The following is an 18,068-nucleotide window of genomic DNA, read 5'->3' as shown; positions in this document are numbered from 1 at the left end:
GAAAACATTGCGGAAAAAATACAAAACATTCTCCAGTTCCAGCTTCTTACATGAGAGGATTTGCTGCTTTTCATATGTCATATCAGTGTAAACTGAGTATCTTCAGGTTTTGGACTTTTTGACATTTGCACTCATAACCTTCAGCATTTTGAAGTTGTGGTTGGACATTTTTTCACTTTTGTTATGTTTTTTTAGGTTAAATAGAGTAAATTTGTGAATTGGAAAAAAAAACAATTCACCAGTATTTGACACTGAAATTGATTTTCTTTCTAAATAGAGAAAAACAAGCTTTTCAACTTAATATATATGACAGAATATCATCATGCATAAAATCTCATGAGAAATTTCTGACAATGTACACCAGACAATGGAATAAATACATTCAACAGTTCATTTAGAGCTCAGAGTTATCTTACATTTCATTATTGTTGATGTCGTGATTAAAAAAAATTGTAAGTACAAACGATAGTATGAACATATATTACAGAGCAAGTACATGGTGTTTCATTTCATCTAAACACTCGGATTATATATCGAGGTCCTGCAAGTTGCCCCAGCTGGGTCCCACCTTGACTTTGGCCTTAAGTTTTACATACAGTTTTACTGCTGACTCCATCTCCCTCTTGACTATTTGAGCCACCTGAAAGAAAGGTGGTCGGTACAGAGACAGGGAATCAGGCTTGTTTGTGGTCTTTTCCAGAATGTGTTATGCTGTTACTCTATTCAAAAATACATGAAGTAAACACACTTCATTATATTAAAGATCCATCTGAAAATGACTGCCTACCATCTTCTACCACAGGCCAATCAATTACTGTGAACAAAGTCGCTGTCCTTTTAGTGAATATCTCAAATTCAAGTTATCGTATCATGGCTGTTTGTCTTTTTAGCTTAGGATGAGACTTAACAATAAATACAACTATAACTAACCTGCTGTGTCAGCCTGGATTTGGCACTATCCACTAAGATAACATTTGGATTTAAATGAAAACTTTGCAGATACTATGCATCATGTTTCCTGTAAACTAAAACATACACAACACAGTATACAACTAATAAGTGACAATCCAAATAATTTCGATACCTGTATGAGATCTTCTTCTGTTGTTTCATAAATCAGCTCATCATGCAGCTGAAGGACAAAGTAGGCTCCTCTGAGCTGAGGTGTCCCAGCCCTGCGTTGATTGCCGGCTGTATAAAAGACACCGTTTGACATCATCAGACATGGTTCATTTGAAATGATGCAGCGGTTACATTGTTTTTTACATGTTTATACAGATATGCAAAAAGCCAGACTGAGTCACCTGAGTGTGTGTGCTGGTGAGAGAGAGGAGATGCAGGATACGTTTTTCGTAGTCTTTTCTGGATGTTCACAGTAGCAAGTTTGACAATGTCTGCTGCTGAACCCTGCACGGTTGTGTTCACCGCCTGACGCTCTGCCTGAATGAGGAATAAATGAAAAATCATATTAATTTCATAGTGGACAGCTTATACATACATTCTGGCTAGTTTCCGATGGACGTGCATGCTTACATGTGCTTTGACGTGCGTGTTGCTGTTAGTGATCCCAGGGAGGTATCTCCTGCGGCCCATCAGAGTCTGAACATAGCCGTTCTTTATACAGTTCTTCACAGTTTCTCGAAGAAAAGCATTAATCCCTGAAACACAGGACAGGACATGGATGTAATGTTCCTGTGTGGGACTGTAGAAGTTAAATGGAATAACTTGGGGTTTATTTGTCAGTGGCAAGATTCACAACTTGGGTAACGATATCAGCAACACTAAAAAAGAAAAACAATAGTACAATTACAATATGAACAAGTTCATCTCTATGTAGGATGTAAATAATGCCAGAAACGTTCACAAAATTATTTAGGTCCGGAAAACAATGAGTGGGTGAAATGAAAAGAAGAATCAAACAGCAGTGAGTACCTTTATATCTGGCCTTGAAACTCTCTATATAGCAGGCCGCATCATTCTCCTCCACCCCCATTTGCTCTCCCAAAGATTTGGCTCCCATCCCATAGATGATGCCATAGCAAATCTGCAAAGATCAATTACATGTAATACATGTGTGAATGCATGCGTGTCCACGTCGTCCTCCCTTTCCCGCACGGTTGTACCTGCTTTGCCTGTTGTCTGAGGCTGTCGTTCACGGACTCTGAGTCGACACTTTTCCACTCGGCAGCGATGCAGCGGAACACGTCCGCTCCTCCATTCAGTACCTGGCGAACGCGCGGTTTCATCATTTCAACATCTGTTTATTGACACTGTATAATGTTTACTTGCATCTAAGCCACTGACCTGCAAAAGGCGCTGATCCTTGGAGAGATGAGCCAACACTCTCAACTCGAGCTGAGAGTAATCTGCAGCCAGTATCATCCCACCTACAGAACAGAGCAGATCACAGCTGATGGAGGAGTGAAGTTACAGGCAGAAGAGGCGAAAAACAGATATATATCATCATAGTAACCTGAAAAAGGTACAAAGGCGTGTCTCATGCTGACAGAGAAGGCCTGGCCTCGTTCTGCACCGCCTGCTGCCACTGAAGGCACCATGGAACGTCTCTTCTTTCTGTAACAAAACAAAAGAGGACAAACTGTCTCATTCCCTCTCACACATAATATTTCACACTGAATTCAACACCCATGACATCACAGCAGTGAACAAATACCTTAATCAAGTTTTTGTGTTGTGAAACAAGCTGTTACAACTTTGTAGTCAGGAAAAATGACTCGAGAAATATCGACTTCCGACTCGTAATGGATTGAAGCAATGACCTATTGACCTACCCCGGTTTGGTAGTCATCAGGCTGTCCTGTGAAGGTGGACTCTCACCCACCACCGTGGGCATCTGAATCTCAAAGTCTTTGGGGACGTTCTGTATGTTGGGCTCAGTGAAGCTCACTCTGCCTGACAACAGAAGAAGCTGGGTAACTGCGTGCTTTATATCAACTTCAAATAAAATCGTAGTGCGCAATTGCAGGAATTTGCAAATGACATCAAGGTGTCTCTACAAGACAGCATGTAACGTTTAATGTGTGTATCTGTGTGTGTTTTACCTGTGGCTGTGTGTGTCTGAGCGATGGGGTATATTCTGTCCATGCTCAGTGCAGTGTGGTATTTCTTCTCTCTCTGCAGGGGGAACACCACTTTAGTCAATGCATTAGTGATCCGCCTCCACTCCAGAATCACACCTGGCAGCGGGTGCAGGGGGCGGAGCTTCTCCAGCACATCCTGCCGACATCATTACAAGTCAGTTTAAGCACGGGGAGTCAAAGCAGTGGGAAGAATTGAATGTGATGCAAAGTAGTTTCACCTTGGTGGTGCTGAACTGCTTTCCGAGTCGTGCTCTGCCACCGCCTCTCCTGGTGTAGCCGAGAGTCTTCTTACTTTTCGATCCACCGACATCGCCGTTTGGAGGCAGGTGGAGCTCTAAAAACAGCACCTACAGTACAGCATGTAGGAATGTATGTTTTACAATGCTTTGGTGGTAATTGGCATATGGTTGAAAGACAGCAGTTGTGTTGTGTTGAGACCTGCGCTATGTCGTCGACGCTGGTGAGGGAGAAGCTGTGTCCTGCGAGGTCATAGGCCTGAGATTCCAGCGCTGTGAGTTTGGCTTGCATCACGTGTTTTTGTCGTTCGCACTCTTCCACACTGAAGCCCACTCCATTCAGTTCCAACAGGGCTAAACACACCTGGGAAGGCATCTCAGTGCTCCTGAACATGTCTGACACATGCGTACGAGAGCATTACAATCGCAGTAAAGGCATTAATGTTACAACACTGGGAATATAACTTTTTTTTTTATACCTAGCATGCCGTCTTTCTCCAGCAGGCCCGTGAGATGGTTCATGACGGCGAGTACGAGCACGCTCTTGGTTGCTGCCCTGACACGAGGACAGTGTGCGTGCCCATTTCCAAGCCCGTCCAGCAGAGGTAATTCGTCAGGGCAGTAGACGGTCACCATGTTGGGCAGAGTCCTCTCCTCACTGCCAGGGTCCAGCAGCCAGCACGCAACCTGTGGTAGACATTCAAAACAGAGTCACACTGCTGCATTATGAATTTAGCTCCTAACATTTTTATGAAATGTTCTGACCAAACAACAAATATGAACAAATATTCAAATAAATGTTCTCTTTTAAAAGCTCTGGTGGTGCATTCTTTGCTGTCTTCCAAAACAGTGTGGCTTCAAATACTCTCAAATGTCATAAAGAGGTTTTAAATGAAATCCTATGTAATGTAACAGCTTGGTCATTCTTACCAGGGTGTGAGTATCTGTATGTAGTACAGTGTGTGTATGAATATGATCTACCTCACCTTTGGATCTTCACAGTTTCCCTCCAAGCTGATGCCACAGCCCATGACTAGCGTCTTGTACACCTGGATGATGTCATACGTGACGACCACACCTCCTCTATGACCCACTGATGACCTGCTCAGACAGGTCTTCACCTGCGTCAGCCTCTCACTCACTGGCAAGTCATCATCCAGTGGAGGAGGGGCCAGACTGGCGCTCAAACCTGAGGGGTTGACAGACAGACTGAGGAAACACTCTTAGAGTGGGCCTGTGCATACATGCATAAATGTGTGTGTTATTACCTTCGCTCTGCTCCTGCTGCAGAGACACGTAGTATGCATCTCTGGCTCCCCAGCAGACAGACAGTCCAATTAAAACCAGTCCATCACCATCTCTTACTGGAAAACCGTCGATCCTCTGGAGCTTTTGATGAAGTGCTAACGCTGCACAGAAAAAACATGAAGGGGTGAGGAGACTGCATGAAACACAGTGTTTATAATGTCCTGCAATCAAAAAAGTAAAATTGTGTAAGCATAAGCAGCAAGAGTCACTTAACTTATCAAAGTTAAATGAATTCTAGTCCCTGTGGCAAAGCACTTTCCAGCTAACCCAGGAGGGTTTTTCAATAGTTTCTTTATCTTAAGAAGTCGGAGAATTTATGATTAAAATATAATCTCATAAAGGAACACTTGGTCCTTCAGTTTATCACAAAAAATCTAATCAACTAGAATTACTTCATTGTGGTCATATGCCTCAGTGCACCAGTCAAGTTGCTGTTCTTGAGCTGCGGTGATGAATAATGGCAAGACATTTTTTTGCAGAATATTATGATGCCACAGTGCATTTAACCTCTGACCTTTTGGATATCAAATGACATAACATCGTCATTTTTCTTGTAAGACTTTTTTTGGTAATTATTGTATGAATTCTTGAGTTATGGCCAAATACACTTGAACAATTTGATCAGTCTTTCTGCGGGTGCTTGGCAACATATCACATTTAATTTAACTTTAAGTTAAAGTCACTTCAGTCCATACCTCTCTTATGTTTCCCTCCTATTTCCTCCTCGATCTGCTGTCTATGCTCCCTCCTCTCATAGGCCAAAGCCAGAGAGTAACGCTCCTTTGTTTTCCACTCATTAATGAAAGTGTTGAAGAGGCGCCTATCACTCGCCACATCTATGATGGAGAAGCTCCCAGAGTTGCTGGAACAGAGCGATGCGTCCTGAGACAGCTGTAGTGTGAAGCCTTCATCAATCACTGGTGATTCTACATCAGAGGGAAGCTCCTGCCGGGGGGAGGATGGAGAGGCAGGGTCTGTGGGAGGCCTGAGATACTGGGGCTTTGTTTTTGAACTTGATTGAGGGACAGGATGAGCCTTTGGGATCGGTCCCTGCTGGTGTTTGTGGCTGCGATCAGATGAAGAATTAGGCCGTTTAGTGTCAGATTCTGATAATTGATCACTGCGTCTTGGGCGAGACTTAGGACAGTTTATGACTGCTGGTTTCTGCCTCAGAAGGGTTGAAGGAGTGGACTGGCTTAGTGGCTGAACAGTAAGAGGTGACTGGACAGATGAGGTGGTCAGTTTCACTCTGGGAGTGACAGGTGGTGTTTCTTGAGTTGGGGGAATGAGATCACCAGCAGAGCCTGGTCTCTCTGCTACATCCTCACTGTTGTGTCTTGACTGTACTTCCTCTTGAGGATCACTCGCAGCAGCGACCTGCTCATTCGGCTTTTCCCTTATTCTGGCCTGTATTGAGGACTGAGGTGGATCTGAAACTTGTGCTATGTTTGCAGCATGCGTATGATTGGTTGTATGGCCTGTTGTGGTGTTTTGCCAAGTCTGGTCAGACATACTAGGCCAGCGGTCAAAGATCTCTTGTAAACCAGGGCTGCAGGAAAAAGTGCTTTCAGGTACATTTTGGACTTGTGGGTGTTTTAAAAAGACATTATCAGATATTTTAATTATTTTCTTCTCTTTTTGCTTTCCATTTTCACCTTTTTCATTCATTGTTTCCTGTATCCCATCTGGCTTTTTGTCATTTTGTGCATTATTATCCGCTTTAATTTCATGCTTATTGCCTCGGTTAATCATAGATTTATCCTCGTCATTCTCTTTGTGAGTCGTGGTGGTAGTTGTAGTGGTGGGTTGTGGTTGTGTTTCACTGGATTTAGGTTGGGATTGGGACAGCTGCTCCTCAGGCAGAACCTGATCTGTGTCGGTTTGCGGAGCTTCATGATGACTGGCTTCTCTGCCTCTACTCTGCCTCTCCAGAAAGTGTTCACCCACCAGCAGCGAGTCACCCCACTCTGACAGGTTGAAAGAGGACTCTCCCCATTGGATCGCCTCCTGCAACTCCGCCTCCTGATTGGCGAGAAGCTCGCTGCGTCTTCGCTCTTGGGTTGATGGGAGGGGGCGCTTCTCTCCAATCTCCCGGGTGACCGATTCCTCTTTGTCCGATTGGTCAGGGATCTGCCGCGGGCTCACACCAGCCAGCAGAGAGCTGTCACACAGGCTGTCAAACAGGAAGCTGCTGCTTCTGTTCACACTCTCAGAGGCAGCCTGATCGGCACTGAGGGCCTCGTTCTCATCACCACCTTCGTCTTTATCATTCAATACATTATGACCAACTGGATCAGGAGAAATCTGTAAAGACAACATCATATTAGTGGATTTGACTACTTTTGATGTTTTAATCAGTACATAATTTATGATTCTGATCACTTACCTGGTGGCTGGTGTTAAGGATGAGCTCCATCTGGCTATCTGTGAGAGAAATATTGAATCTGGGACACACATTGTCAGGACCTTCAGGCCTGCAGCTTCCTGCATTTGCGTCATTATCCAGCTCTTCAGCTGCTTTTAGTATCGCCTCCTCTCTAATGTTTTCTGTTTCTGCTAACTGATTCATACCTCTATCATTTCCATCACTGTGTTCGGATGTCTGTTGAACAATGATTCTTTCTGTCTGAGTGTCCAGTTCAAAGCTGTCACCAAAAGTCTCTTCTCCTTTTTTGGGATCTCTCTCCGCTTCTTCATCTCCAGCGTACAGTTCAGGAGATGAGAATTTATCTACCTCTCCACCGTCCATTCGTCTTCGCTTGGCCTCAGGAGGGTTTAAGGGAACAGAGGTAGGAGAGACCGACACAGGGGAGTCCAGCATATGTGCATTTGTAGCTGCAGGAACACCAGGAAGGCTCTCTTGCGCAGGGCCAGGAGCTTGAACAGTTGAAGGCTCATGGTCAGCAGCTGGATTTTGGTCTGATGGAACTTCTCTGGGTATCGAGCGTGACGTGTGTGCAGTCTGTACATTATCTTGTCGGCTTTTGTCAGTCTGTATCGAGTGGAGGACTTTGCTTAACGCTCTCGAGTGTTTCAGTCTACCGGGCTGCACAGGTGAGGCTGCAAACCCTGTGGTAACATCTCCTTTCGATGTCCGTGTAGATACACCGTGTTGTTCCTCTACTCTAGTCGTCGGCGCTCTAAACCGAGGAGGAGGCATTGGGGAAGAAGAAGGCAGAGGACGTGGCATCGGAGGAGGTAGAGGGCTGGATACAATCTCAGCCAATTCCTGTGTCAGGCTCCGTTCAGGAACAGGGCCATTCCCCTGATGACTCTCTGGTCTGATGTAGACGATCCCTTTACTCGTCTCCTCTTCTTGCTTTGAGCTTATGTGCTTTTGTGCTTCTCTTTTTTCACCTAGAACTTCTGTATCTTTTGCCACTTTCTTATTTGTACCAGCTTTTTTTGTTTCCTTGCTTCTTTCCTCTAGCACTTCATTGCCTGTTTGTCTGGTTTCTGGCTCTGTTTTTCTATCCCCTATCTTTTCCTTAGGCTTGCACTTCCCTTGCTTTCCCTTGTTGTCTTCTCCTCCTGCTTTCTCATGTTCCTTATTCTCCTTTCCGCGTCTGACGATATCTCTACTCTCACCTTTATTTACCCTGTCTCTTTCTTGGTGATCTTTAATCCTGTCCACCTGTGCTTTTTGAGAGCTGAGATGTGATTCCAATGAGGTGTACGAGTCGCTGCTGTGATTGCCATCAGCGTTGTTAGCAGCAGGAGCCTCGGGAGGAAGTGCAGTTGGGTCCCACTGGATCCCTAACTGGGCCAGGTCTTCCTGAAGGAGCAGTCGTGCCTCAGACACAATCTCAACAGCGGCTTCCTGTTCTGTCAGGGCCCGACCACCGGTGACCCAGACGCATCGGAGGCTCCGTCTCTCTGCTGCCTCCCCCTCACTCTCATCCACTGCACGCTTAGAGCTGAGGAAGACAGACAGTATAACATTGGCTTAACATCTGGGGTCATGTTTCAGGGAGATTCTAGTGTGGAGTGCTGATGCTACAGTTGCACACACTAGATCCAAGCTTATGGTTGAAGAGGGGTTTACAGGAATGTACCCAAAATAAAGGACATTGGTGTGTTTACAAACTGTGTTAAGAGTAATGTCTGCATCCAAGTCTACTCTCAATCACTACTCTGGATATATTCTTAATAGTTCTAAACATTGTATTTGGTGTATCATTTTTTCTGAACTCACATCCCTTGGTCTGAGGTGAATAGGATGTGCTGAGTGAATTTTCTTTGTGTACCTCCTTGATTGTTTATTCTCTTTGCGGGTTGGATAGTGAACCACATTTTATTATGGAGCCTAATAGCCTATTGGTGAACTGATGAGGTCTGACCGGGATGAAAACATTGTCCATTAAAATAAATCTGCGGTTTGGATTTAATGTGCAGGCATTACTTAAAGCCGATTTTCCAACAGCCATGCAGCGAGGTGTGCTCATCACCTCCTTTAATAGAGGTGGCGTAAAATCAGTGCGTCAGGATGCATCAGTTTCAGATTGGACTGACATCTGCATCAACCCAAAAAGCTGGGATCAATCAAAGGTGATTAATTTTGCATTATAGCACTATATGTTGCTGTTGTTGTTTATCCAACTTTTCTTTGCTTGAATGTGAGGTTTACATGAGAGAGTGTTGTTAAAGGGATAGTTCGGGTTTTTTGAAGTGGGGTCATATAAAGTACATATCTATAGTCGATCTGTTTCCTACCGTAATCACCGATCAGCGCAGCCTCAGTTTGGAGAAGCAGAGAGCTGCTCCAGCCCAGAGGCTCAGCTTTGTACTGCAGTGAACGGGGTCCAGAGAAAGAGCGAAATTAACCACCTAAAACAAGACTCACGTAAAAAAAATCTATATAAGTTCAAGTGTACGTTGTATAGGCAAAATTCACACCACTTTACATCGCCGTCAGACCGCGCTTTCTTTTGGCACTACATTTGCTCAACCGGCGTAGCTACGTCATCGACGCAGACCCCTACGCGGACCCTACATCGTAGCCTCACGTGCGCCTCCAAAACATCCTGACTACGCGTCACGTCGACACATCGAGACGCGAACGACAAGGACTGTGATTGGTCTGCTCAGAACATCATTTCCGGCAGTTGCTTTTTCTTCTGCGTCACCTGCGCTTCAACATTTGTAATAACAGCATTTGTTGTTCAATATCCACAAGCTCCATCTCCAAAAACACCCGCTCCATCTCAGTTGCCACTGTTTACTGTCTGACCGGAAGAAAACCAAGGAATCCGATATGAACCCCCCGAAACCAAACAAAGACACAGCCACACCCCCCTAGCGGCTTGGCGGTGAATTGCAGAACAACACATTTCCTCGACGCAGAACCTCGAATGCTCAATGACAGTGTAGGGTCGGCGACGTAGCTATGCCGTCGCCGCGACGCAGAAGCATAAACCAGGCTTTAGTGTTCATGCGTAGTGATACAGGGGTTCTGCGGTTAAGAAAATGTAGTGCCAAAAGAAAGCGCGGCCTGACGGCAATGTAAAGCGGTGTGAATTAATTTTACCTATACAATGTACACTTGAACTGATGTAGAAAATTTTAGATGAGCCTTGTTTTAGGTGGTTAATTTCGCTTTTTCTCTGGATCCCATTCACTGCAGTACAAAGCTGAGCCTCTGAGCTGGAGCGGCTCTCTACTTCTCCAAACTGAGGCTGCGCTGATCGCTGATTACGTTAGGAAACAGATCGACTATAGATATGTACTTTATATGACCCCACTTTAAAAAACCCGAACAATCCCTTTAATCTAGTTTCTTTACATTTAAGAATCTACATCTACATTTCAAGCTCCTACATTTTTTAAAGTACTATAATTAATCAAATCTAATTGAATCAATTATGTACAGAATGAGAGAGGCTATAGATATTTCCTAAATCAATTTACTGTTGAATCTTCAAACCCAGAGTTTTAGTGTTTTTGGGCTGTTTTTGATAGGGACAAGTTGTTTAGTTATTTAAAAGATATTTACAATCATTTTCAGGTTCGTAATTTTATTTGGGGTAACTACTAGAATAGATTTACATGTAGCTCCTGTCTCTTTAAGGCCCCTTCTTCCGAATACCCAGTCTGATCTCATTGGTCAGCTCACAAAGGCCTGAGCCAGCACCACTACCAACATCAACAAGAGCAGCTGTGCTAAATCAATTCTTATGTGCCTAACTAGCCACTGGGCATTAATTATGCAAATCTGTCTACTCCTTGACATAGTGTGATGTCACAAAGTCATGGAATTGAAGGCATTTCAGGGTCAGTGTTTTCTGTGGCAGAGACGAGCTTCTGTTAGTGCAGACATACAAAACTGAAGGAAAAACACAGAAAACAATTAATAAAAGCATAAAAGGTTCCCATTAATAGAAAAAGATACAAAAATAATGGAAGTTTATGTACCTTTCCTTTGAATAGACCCATTTAAAACAGAATATACATAAGTTATGACTTCTTTACTCCATCATGCAAAACAATCTTGTTAATGTATGAAAGCTAAGAGTGGAAACAAGCTACTGTAAGTGCTACTTTATATACTCATCCCAGCTGCTTCCCCTTCATTTGAAATAGCCTGTGTACATATATATAATAATTCATTAATACCCTAATGGAACTCACACAAACAAACAAACAAACAAACAAACACACATGTACCTCTTAAATGGGACAGCGTTCCTCAAGGCTTTCTCCACATCAGCTACAGTAGCCCTGGCTAGTTCAGCAACAGTACAGAGACCTTGTGCATACAGTGTTCTGGCTCGTGTTGCATTCAGGAGGGAGACCCTGACGAGGTCGACCAGCTCCCTCTGGACTCCAAAGCTCAGCCTGGTTTGATATTGGGACAACAGCAGCTCCATGTTGTGCCAGCCCAGACGCTTGCAGAACACTGTGACCATACCTGAAGCAAGGAGGAAGGAGTGTTTTCTCACAGCTGCACAACTTAACGTATGATCTTTTTATAAATATGTATACATACTCACAACCAGACATCACATTTTCACACACTGAATTACACTATGTTCTCATAAACCTTCTTACAGTAGCTTGAAGCAAGAAGCATGAACACTTTAGAAAGACGTGGCTTGGCAGGAAGCATGTAGGTGCCGAAATATCCGCTAATGGCATGAAGTCTGAGCTGTATAGCAGTCTAAAGTGCTCCTGCCTCCTGCATCACGTTACTGGACTTGTTACTGTACTCCCCTTTTAATGAAAACACATGTGCAGAATTCAAAGCCTCGCTATTCTACAGTCACGTACCTGCATATGTAGAAGCAGACTGCTGGAGAGACTGTAACTGCCCACGATTGCAGTTGTATTTGGACGCCACTGTTCCCAAAGGCACCTCATTCACCAGATCTTGCAGCACAAGGGTGGTGAAAAACCTGTAAACGGTTAAAAAGGAGAGAATGTAAATGACAAAATCTCTATTTGATTGAAAAATATCTCAAACTTACAACGCAATATACAACATAAATTGTTGTATGACTATGAGGGGATTCATCCATTAGCAGTTTGTTTTAATACTGTATGTTCATCACCGTTTATGAATAGCCATCTGTCGTCGCTGCTTCTCCGTCTTGGCGACAACTTTACAGCTGACAGAGCGCGCGAGAAAACCTTCCTGGACGCCCACCAGCTCCGCTACTCTCTTCATTGACGACGAGAGCTGTTCCCACTGACAGAAGAACTGATACCAGTCTATTGTAGTCCACTCTGCGTACAACGGGGTGATCTGAGGAGAATTTGGACACAGACCTTTAGATACTATGCTGTTGATGTCTGGTCTGGTAATGTGTGTAGGGTTCTGGGGTGATAGGGAGTGAATAAAGTTGACAGAAAACGTAATAATACAGGATATGTGTGAGTGTACCAGATATAGAATGTGCAAGTCATTCTCCAGGACAAAACCCTTCATGGCCCGCTGGAGATCTGCAAATACACCCAGAGCCTCGGGAGGGGAGAGGGAGGAGGAAAGGGTGGCAGCACCAAGTTGAGTCGGACAGTATTGCTCCTCTGGATATGCAAAGACAGATCAGAGGATATGCAGCAGTAAGGAAGTAAAGCTGATACTTTGGCATATAAACTTCTTCATTCTGCACCAGTGGTTCAATTTGTTACTAAGAGTCTACTTTTACCAAATGTCAAGATATGAAGAATGCTGATTGAAAATGAAGAAGACAGCGCTAGAGGCCGTACCTTGTCCCTCCTTCTGGATGCTGATGAATTCATTGTCCATCAGCCATTCAACACTGGCCTCAATAGCTCCTTTGTTGGTCTCTTCATTTGATTCTTTCTTGCTTTCACATTTCATGCTGGCAGCCAGCAGTGAGCACGATGCATATAACCTCACATCCTGTGGCGTGCTGGCTACACCTCCAACAATGATCTGCAGGTAAAGACATGAACAATTACAGAATTCGTGGGACAGAGATTAACACTGGGGTGAACTAATCTGATACATCAATGGCCTCCATAGAACTATGTACTTAATCATGATCATTTATGGCTTTAAGACACATTCATGTAGTTGTCAGCCCTACCTCTAGTATAGCTCGCAGCATGCTGGTGGTGACGCCCTCTCCCTCCCTTCTCACCAGGCAGCTGCTGATTGGCTGAAGAGCTCCCTTAAGGAGACTTATACCTTTCTGACGCTCAACCTCCTTACACACCAGCACACTTTCACCTGAAAGAAGTCAAACAAAATCATGTGAAACCAAGAGCGAGCTGTGTTTTTTCTTTTATCCTCTGTCCCCTTTCTTCCTCCATACCTGTAGTGTCAACCCCTTTTCTCCCAGCTCTTCCAGCCATCTGTTTGTATGTGAGCGGGTCCAACAAGTGTCCATTGAAGGTGGGGGTTCGAATGATGACCCTGCGAGCCGGCAGATTAACCCCTGAAGACAGTGTGGAGGTAGCTGCCAGGACTCTGACCATGCTCTGGCGAAAGGCTCCTTCCAGCACATCTCGCTCGTCGAACGTCAAACCTTAAGAGACAAACCAAGTGTAAATGCACCTTGGTTTTTCTGGACCGCTGTTTTGATGCCCCAATTGGCATTAAGACCGTCAATAGCTTGTTTTTTCAAAGCATGGCCATTTTGACCAGAGGATGGAGTCGAGGAGAATATCCTGATTGGATTGCACTGAGTACCATTGTAGCTACGTGTCAGTTCCAATGTAGCCGTGCACTAAAGCATACCATGTTTTATTATCTATTTTACGTCATGCTTTATTGAAAAAGACTTAAAACTGGCAACGGATACCATAAACCTATTTGGAAACTGTTTAATAAGGTAATAAATCAAGTGTGAAGTGGGGTCATTTTCTCATATGCTTACATACAATCAAACTTCTTTCTGAAAACAGTGGATTCGCCATTAGAAAGAATTGAAGTTTCACTTTTCAGAGACGTAAGCTCTGTCCGAATTTTTTACAGTCAGCGAGACAACCTTTATCTTATTCATAGCCAGAACATTTTTTTTGTTGTGGATGAGAAGAGTGAGTGTGTTCACCAGCATGGTGGAAGGCCACCCCCCACGGCACAGTCCTCTGGAGGATGGGGTCTAACCCGGCGGGAGTCCGTCTCAGCTGGGCTACAACATCCACTAGTCCCTCCTGATCCAGACTCACTGGCCGAGGCTCTGCTTCACCATGACGATCTGAAAGGATGGAGGGATGAGCAACAGTCTGACTTGACTATCAAATATGATTTTGAGATCACATAAATATTCAAAGTACCAGCGTGTCTGAGGTTGTAGAACTCTCTGGCGATGCTGTCTGCCAGTTTTTCACACCAGTTCTTCGAGGGGCAGAACAGCAACACCGAACAGCCGTCTCTCACCGTCTCATAGCACAAGCTCACTATGTGGTCATCATCACCCTTTATTAGAAGTGAACATTCACACGATTATACTATTAAAGAGTCTGAATCCTTCACGATTAACATGCACGTTGGATTATATCTGAATTCACCTTAACGTGGAGCGCAGGAGTGAACTGCCGCACCACAGAGAGGCTCTTGTCGTAGATGTTGCAGCCCACCTTGAGATGCTCATGCAGGGGTACAGGTCTGTAGTCTGTCTGGTAGAGCTCTGCGCCTAACCAGCTTGCCAGGAGGGAGAGGTTAGGCAAGGTAGCGCTCATACCCATGATCTGCACACCTTCAGAGAGAGATCTGCACAAAAAGTTGAATACATTAAAACATGTAGCAGCGAACAAACAAGACAAATGTCGACGGAGCAACACGGACGAACCCAGTGGTGTTCTGCTTCTGTGCGATGTAGCGGATTTTGGTTAAGAGCAGCTCTAGCAGGTATCCTCTCCCAGAATCTCCAACCATATGTAACTCATCCACCACCACCATACCTGGTCATAACAAAAAAAAATACTCTTATGAACTCATGTTCTGTTTAATGTTCAATAAAACACACAAGTATCACTGTTGCATTACCTAGTAGAGCCATGCTGTCTTCTTCGATGAGTCTGTTAATGAGAGAATTTGCTTTTTCTATGGTACAAACAGCCACATCCAGCGATTTGAAGCCTCCGGCAGCCGAGGTGCTGCCCATGTATCCCTCCACACGAACACCTGCCTCTTCGAATACGCTCTACAAAGTCAGAGGGAAATGGTGATATATATAGACAATGACCCACCCACAGACACAACATAAAATCTATAACAACGTGGATGTATTCCTCTGTCCCCCTCACCTGAAGGTAGTGCATCTTCTCTTTGGCCACAGAGACAAACGGCAGAATGAAGAGAGCTTTTCTTTTAGTCTCCAACACACGCTTCAGCATCAGCAGCTCTGACACCAGCGTTTTTCCAGCACTGGTGGGGGCTGAAAAAGATGGAATACAGAGCTGAAAACTACCGAGCAGTGACTCTCTCTTTGACACACATGCTAGTGAGAGAGTTTCTTACCAGAGTATACCAGGTTACCACCCTGCAGCACCTGTCCAACAGTGAGGCACTGAGCCTGCCACTCAAACATGTGAGTCACTCTGTGCTTATGGTAGCGCTCCAGGACAGGTTTTGGTAAGCCCCAGCTGGATAACAGCAGCTTTTCAGCTTGACCAGCGGGAGCATGCAAAGCAATGCCTGCAGTAGAGCACAAAGAGAGCCCTGACTATACACATGACATTAAATCAAACAGGTGACAGGAGTCACAACTAGAGCTGCAATGATTAAAGGAATAATTGCCAATTAGTTTGGTAATTGATTAAGTGTGAATTCTCTGAATCTGGCCTCTAAAACATGAATATTTTCTGGTCATTACGTTACAGTAAACTAAACTTATTTAGGTTGTGAACAAAACAATTCATTTGAGGACCTCATTTTAGGCTTTGAGAAACACTAATAAACACTGTTCACCATTTTCTGACAACAGCTAAATTAATCAAGATAACAGACCACCAATTAACCGATAATGAAAATAACAATTAGTTGCAGCCCTACCACAGCAAAGTGGATTTAACAAGGGAAAGATATAAATGTAAATCAGTTCAAAATTATACAATGTGGACAAGAGATGCATTCACACAAAGTGCAAGGCCGGTTTACCAAGCACACAAATAGGTTGGGCAAGTGGCCCAAAGCTCCAGGCTTTACTGTCTTAAATTTGAGGATATTTATCTAGTTAATCCAGCCATAACAAGGTGTGAAAGGAATCAGTAACACGGAGCAGAATATTACAAATGACTTCACCTGGCTGAGGTAAAGTGTCATTGAGAGTGCTGAGGTCTAACCCGCTGGGGACCGTGAGCACAGATGCAGACTGATTCTGTAATGACTGCTGGTTTTTGGCCTTCTTCATGGCCGCTGCGAGGCGGGTGGGGCTGAACATGATGTAGTCCCTAGATACATCCAGAGGTGGGTCAGCCTTCGTGTTTGGCCCACTTTTTTCTTTGCTCTTTCCTCTGGATGTAGCTTTTGGCCTAACACGAAAAAGTAAAAGAAAAACAGTTGTTAACAAAAAAAAGTACAAACCTGATGACTGGAGCAAAGGAAAAACTGTGCAGTTGTGTGTAAGTTAAGACTCACTTGGTGGAGGCAGAAACTTGTGATGCCTCGATGCTTTCTGTAACCCTCGGAGCATGCTCCACTTCCTCCAAGTCCTCGCTGAAGAGGAGCCTCTGAGCAAGGTCTTTGCAGTCAGCTCTCCATCCCGGTCTCTTACAAAGTGCTCTGTCACTCTCCCCTTTACTGTCTGCAACTGGTGCAAGAGGCCTGGCGAAGGCAGCTGATGATGATGCCCGCTCCTCCTGTGCACATCTGTTTACTGCTGGAGGTAAAGCATCCAACACCTGCAGCATCTCTTCATCAAGAGCTAACGTGGATTCACCCAGTGGAAACACTGCTCCTCCACCCTGAAATGAAATGGAGATGAAAAACATTGTCATGTGTGATCTATGTAAATATGTTAGAGAGTAAGAGATGACAAGGAAAAACTTTCACTCACCATGAGGCTGTCTTTGTTGATGTTCTCTAACCTGTTCGTTTTGTCTGACAGACAGCTGGTGTCTCCTTCTGGTGGCTCGTCAGGAGCTTGGAGGCTGTGCCCAGAAACACGTAAGAAAGATGCTCCAAAAGACGTGCAGATGTCTCTAGATTCCGAAGATATTCTCATAAATCAGACGAAGAAAGTGAAACCGTCACTTAAACTTACCCTCTCTTCTTCTTGATCTGGTGCTGCCCCATATAGCTCTTCTTTTTCGGCGGAGGACCCGAGCCGCTCATACTGAAGAAGCCGGACTGTTTCTGACAAACTCGTGAGTAGTTGGACGTTGATTAACATGACATCTGTTTGACTGTTGACACGAGTTCATAAACAATATTTAACAACGTGTGTCAAAGCTGAGGAAGCAGAGATTAGAAAACAAGAGTCGCCGTTGATTTAAATGTTTTGGTTGCGGAGTGTAAACATTTTCTGTTGAGCAGCGACGAGCACAACTGAAATCAAAAAATCCGCCGGAGCGCCGCCGCGGTGCTCCCAAAAAACAGTCCGACGGAACAAATTCTCGAAAGCAAAAAGGTTCCTACGCACTCCTAAAAGACTGTAGAGAAAAAATACGATGTTTCTGGATTAATGGTTTATAGTTAAATAGAAGAGTGGTGAACATTGTCTGGATGCTAGGGGCTGGTGATACTGCAAATTTTGGTATCGATCTGATACCAAGTAATTACAGGGCCAGTATTGCCGATACAGATACAGATACTGATCCCGATATTTTTTACTTGAAATTTCCTGATCGTTGAGTGATTTTGTAATTTTGCCTTTAATTAGCTGATGATGATTATGATAATAATAAAACACAGGACAAAGATTTTAGCCAAATAAGAAAATAATATTTAACATAATTAAATCTATAACCTATCTGCATGTAGCCTATATAGGAATACTAATGTTCCTTCAACAGA

The 18,068-nt window shown here is 44.2% G+C and overlaps 1 protein-coding gene across 4 annotated transcripts; it reads right to left on the bottom strand.

Annotated features, from left to right (window-relative positions):
• Window positions 1-224: 224 nt before the first annotated feature.
• polq (polymerase (DNA directed), theta) lies at window positions 225-17,643 on the bottom strand. 4 transcript variants are annotated; one of them, XM_030416953.1, is made up of 35 exons: window positions 17,317-17,643; window positions 17,110-17,203; window positions 16,692-17,017; window positions 16,356-16,585; window positions 15,573-15,749; window positions 15,359-15,489; window positions 15,099-15,255; window positions 14,902-15,013; window positions 14,621-14,822; window positions 14,387-14,528; window positions 14,161-14,307; window positions 13,423-13,635; window positions 13,195-13,337; window positions 12,851-13,040; window positions 12,525-12,667; window positions 12,193-12,386; window positions 11,912-12,036; window positions 11,309-11,552; window positions 7,032-8,562; window positions 5,341-6,949; window positions 4,606-4,746; window positions 4,324-4,526; window positions 3,817-4,024; window positions 3,540-3,733; window positions 3,320-3,448; window positions 3,063-3,237; window positions 2,793-2,913; window positions 2,474-2,574; window positions 2,305-2,387; window positions 2,124-2,225; window positions 1,933-2,044; window positions 1,534-1,658; window positions 1,305-1,440; window positions 1,085-1,191; window positions 225-640 (listed from the first exon to the last, which is right to left on the bottom strand). In XM_030416953.1, exons 1-35 carry the CDS (start codon window positions 17,385-17,387, stop codon window positions 527-529), a joined length of 8,232 nt encoding a protein of 2,743 aa, XP_030272813.1. In that variant the 5' UTR covers window positions 17,388-17,643; the 3' UTR covers window positions 225-526. The 4 variants fall into 4 exon arrangements, with proteins under 4 accessions (XP_030272813.1, XP_030272820.1, XP_030272825.1 ...); XM_030416960.1 differs by having other exon boundaries at window positions 3,063-3,135; XM_030416965.1 differs by lacking the exons at window positions 225-640; window positions 1,085-1,191; window positions 1,305-1,440; ... (3 more) ...; window positions 2,305-2,387; window positions 2,474-2,574 and having other exon boundaries at window positions 2,793-2,909.
• Window positions 17,644-18,068: the final 425 nt, after the last annotated feature.

Source organism: Sparus aurata, chromosome 1, assembly GCF_900880675.1.
Source record: "Sparus aurata chromosome 1, fSpaAur1.1, whole genome shotgun sequence".
NCBI lineage: Eukaryota > Metazoa > Chordata > Actinopteri > Spariformes > Sparidae > Sparus > Sparus aurata.
Note: the sequence above shows the minus strand (reverse complement) of the source record. Positions and strands in the feature narration are given on the sequence as shown.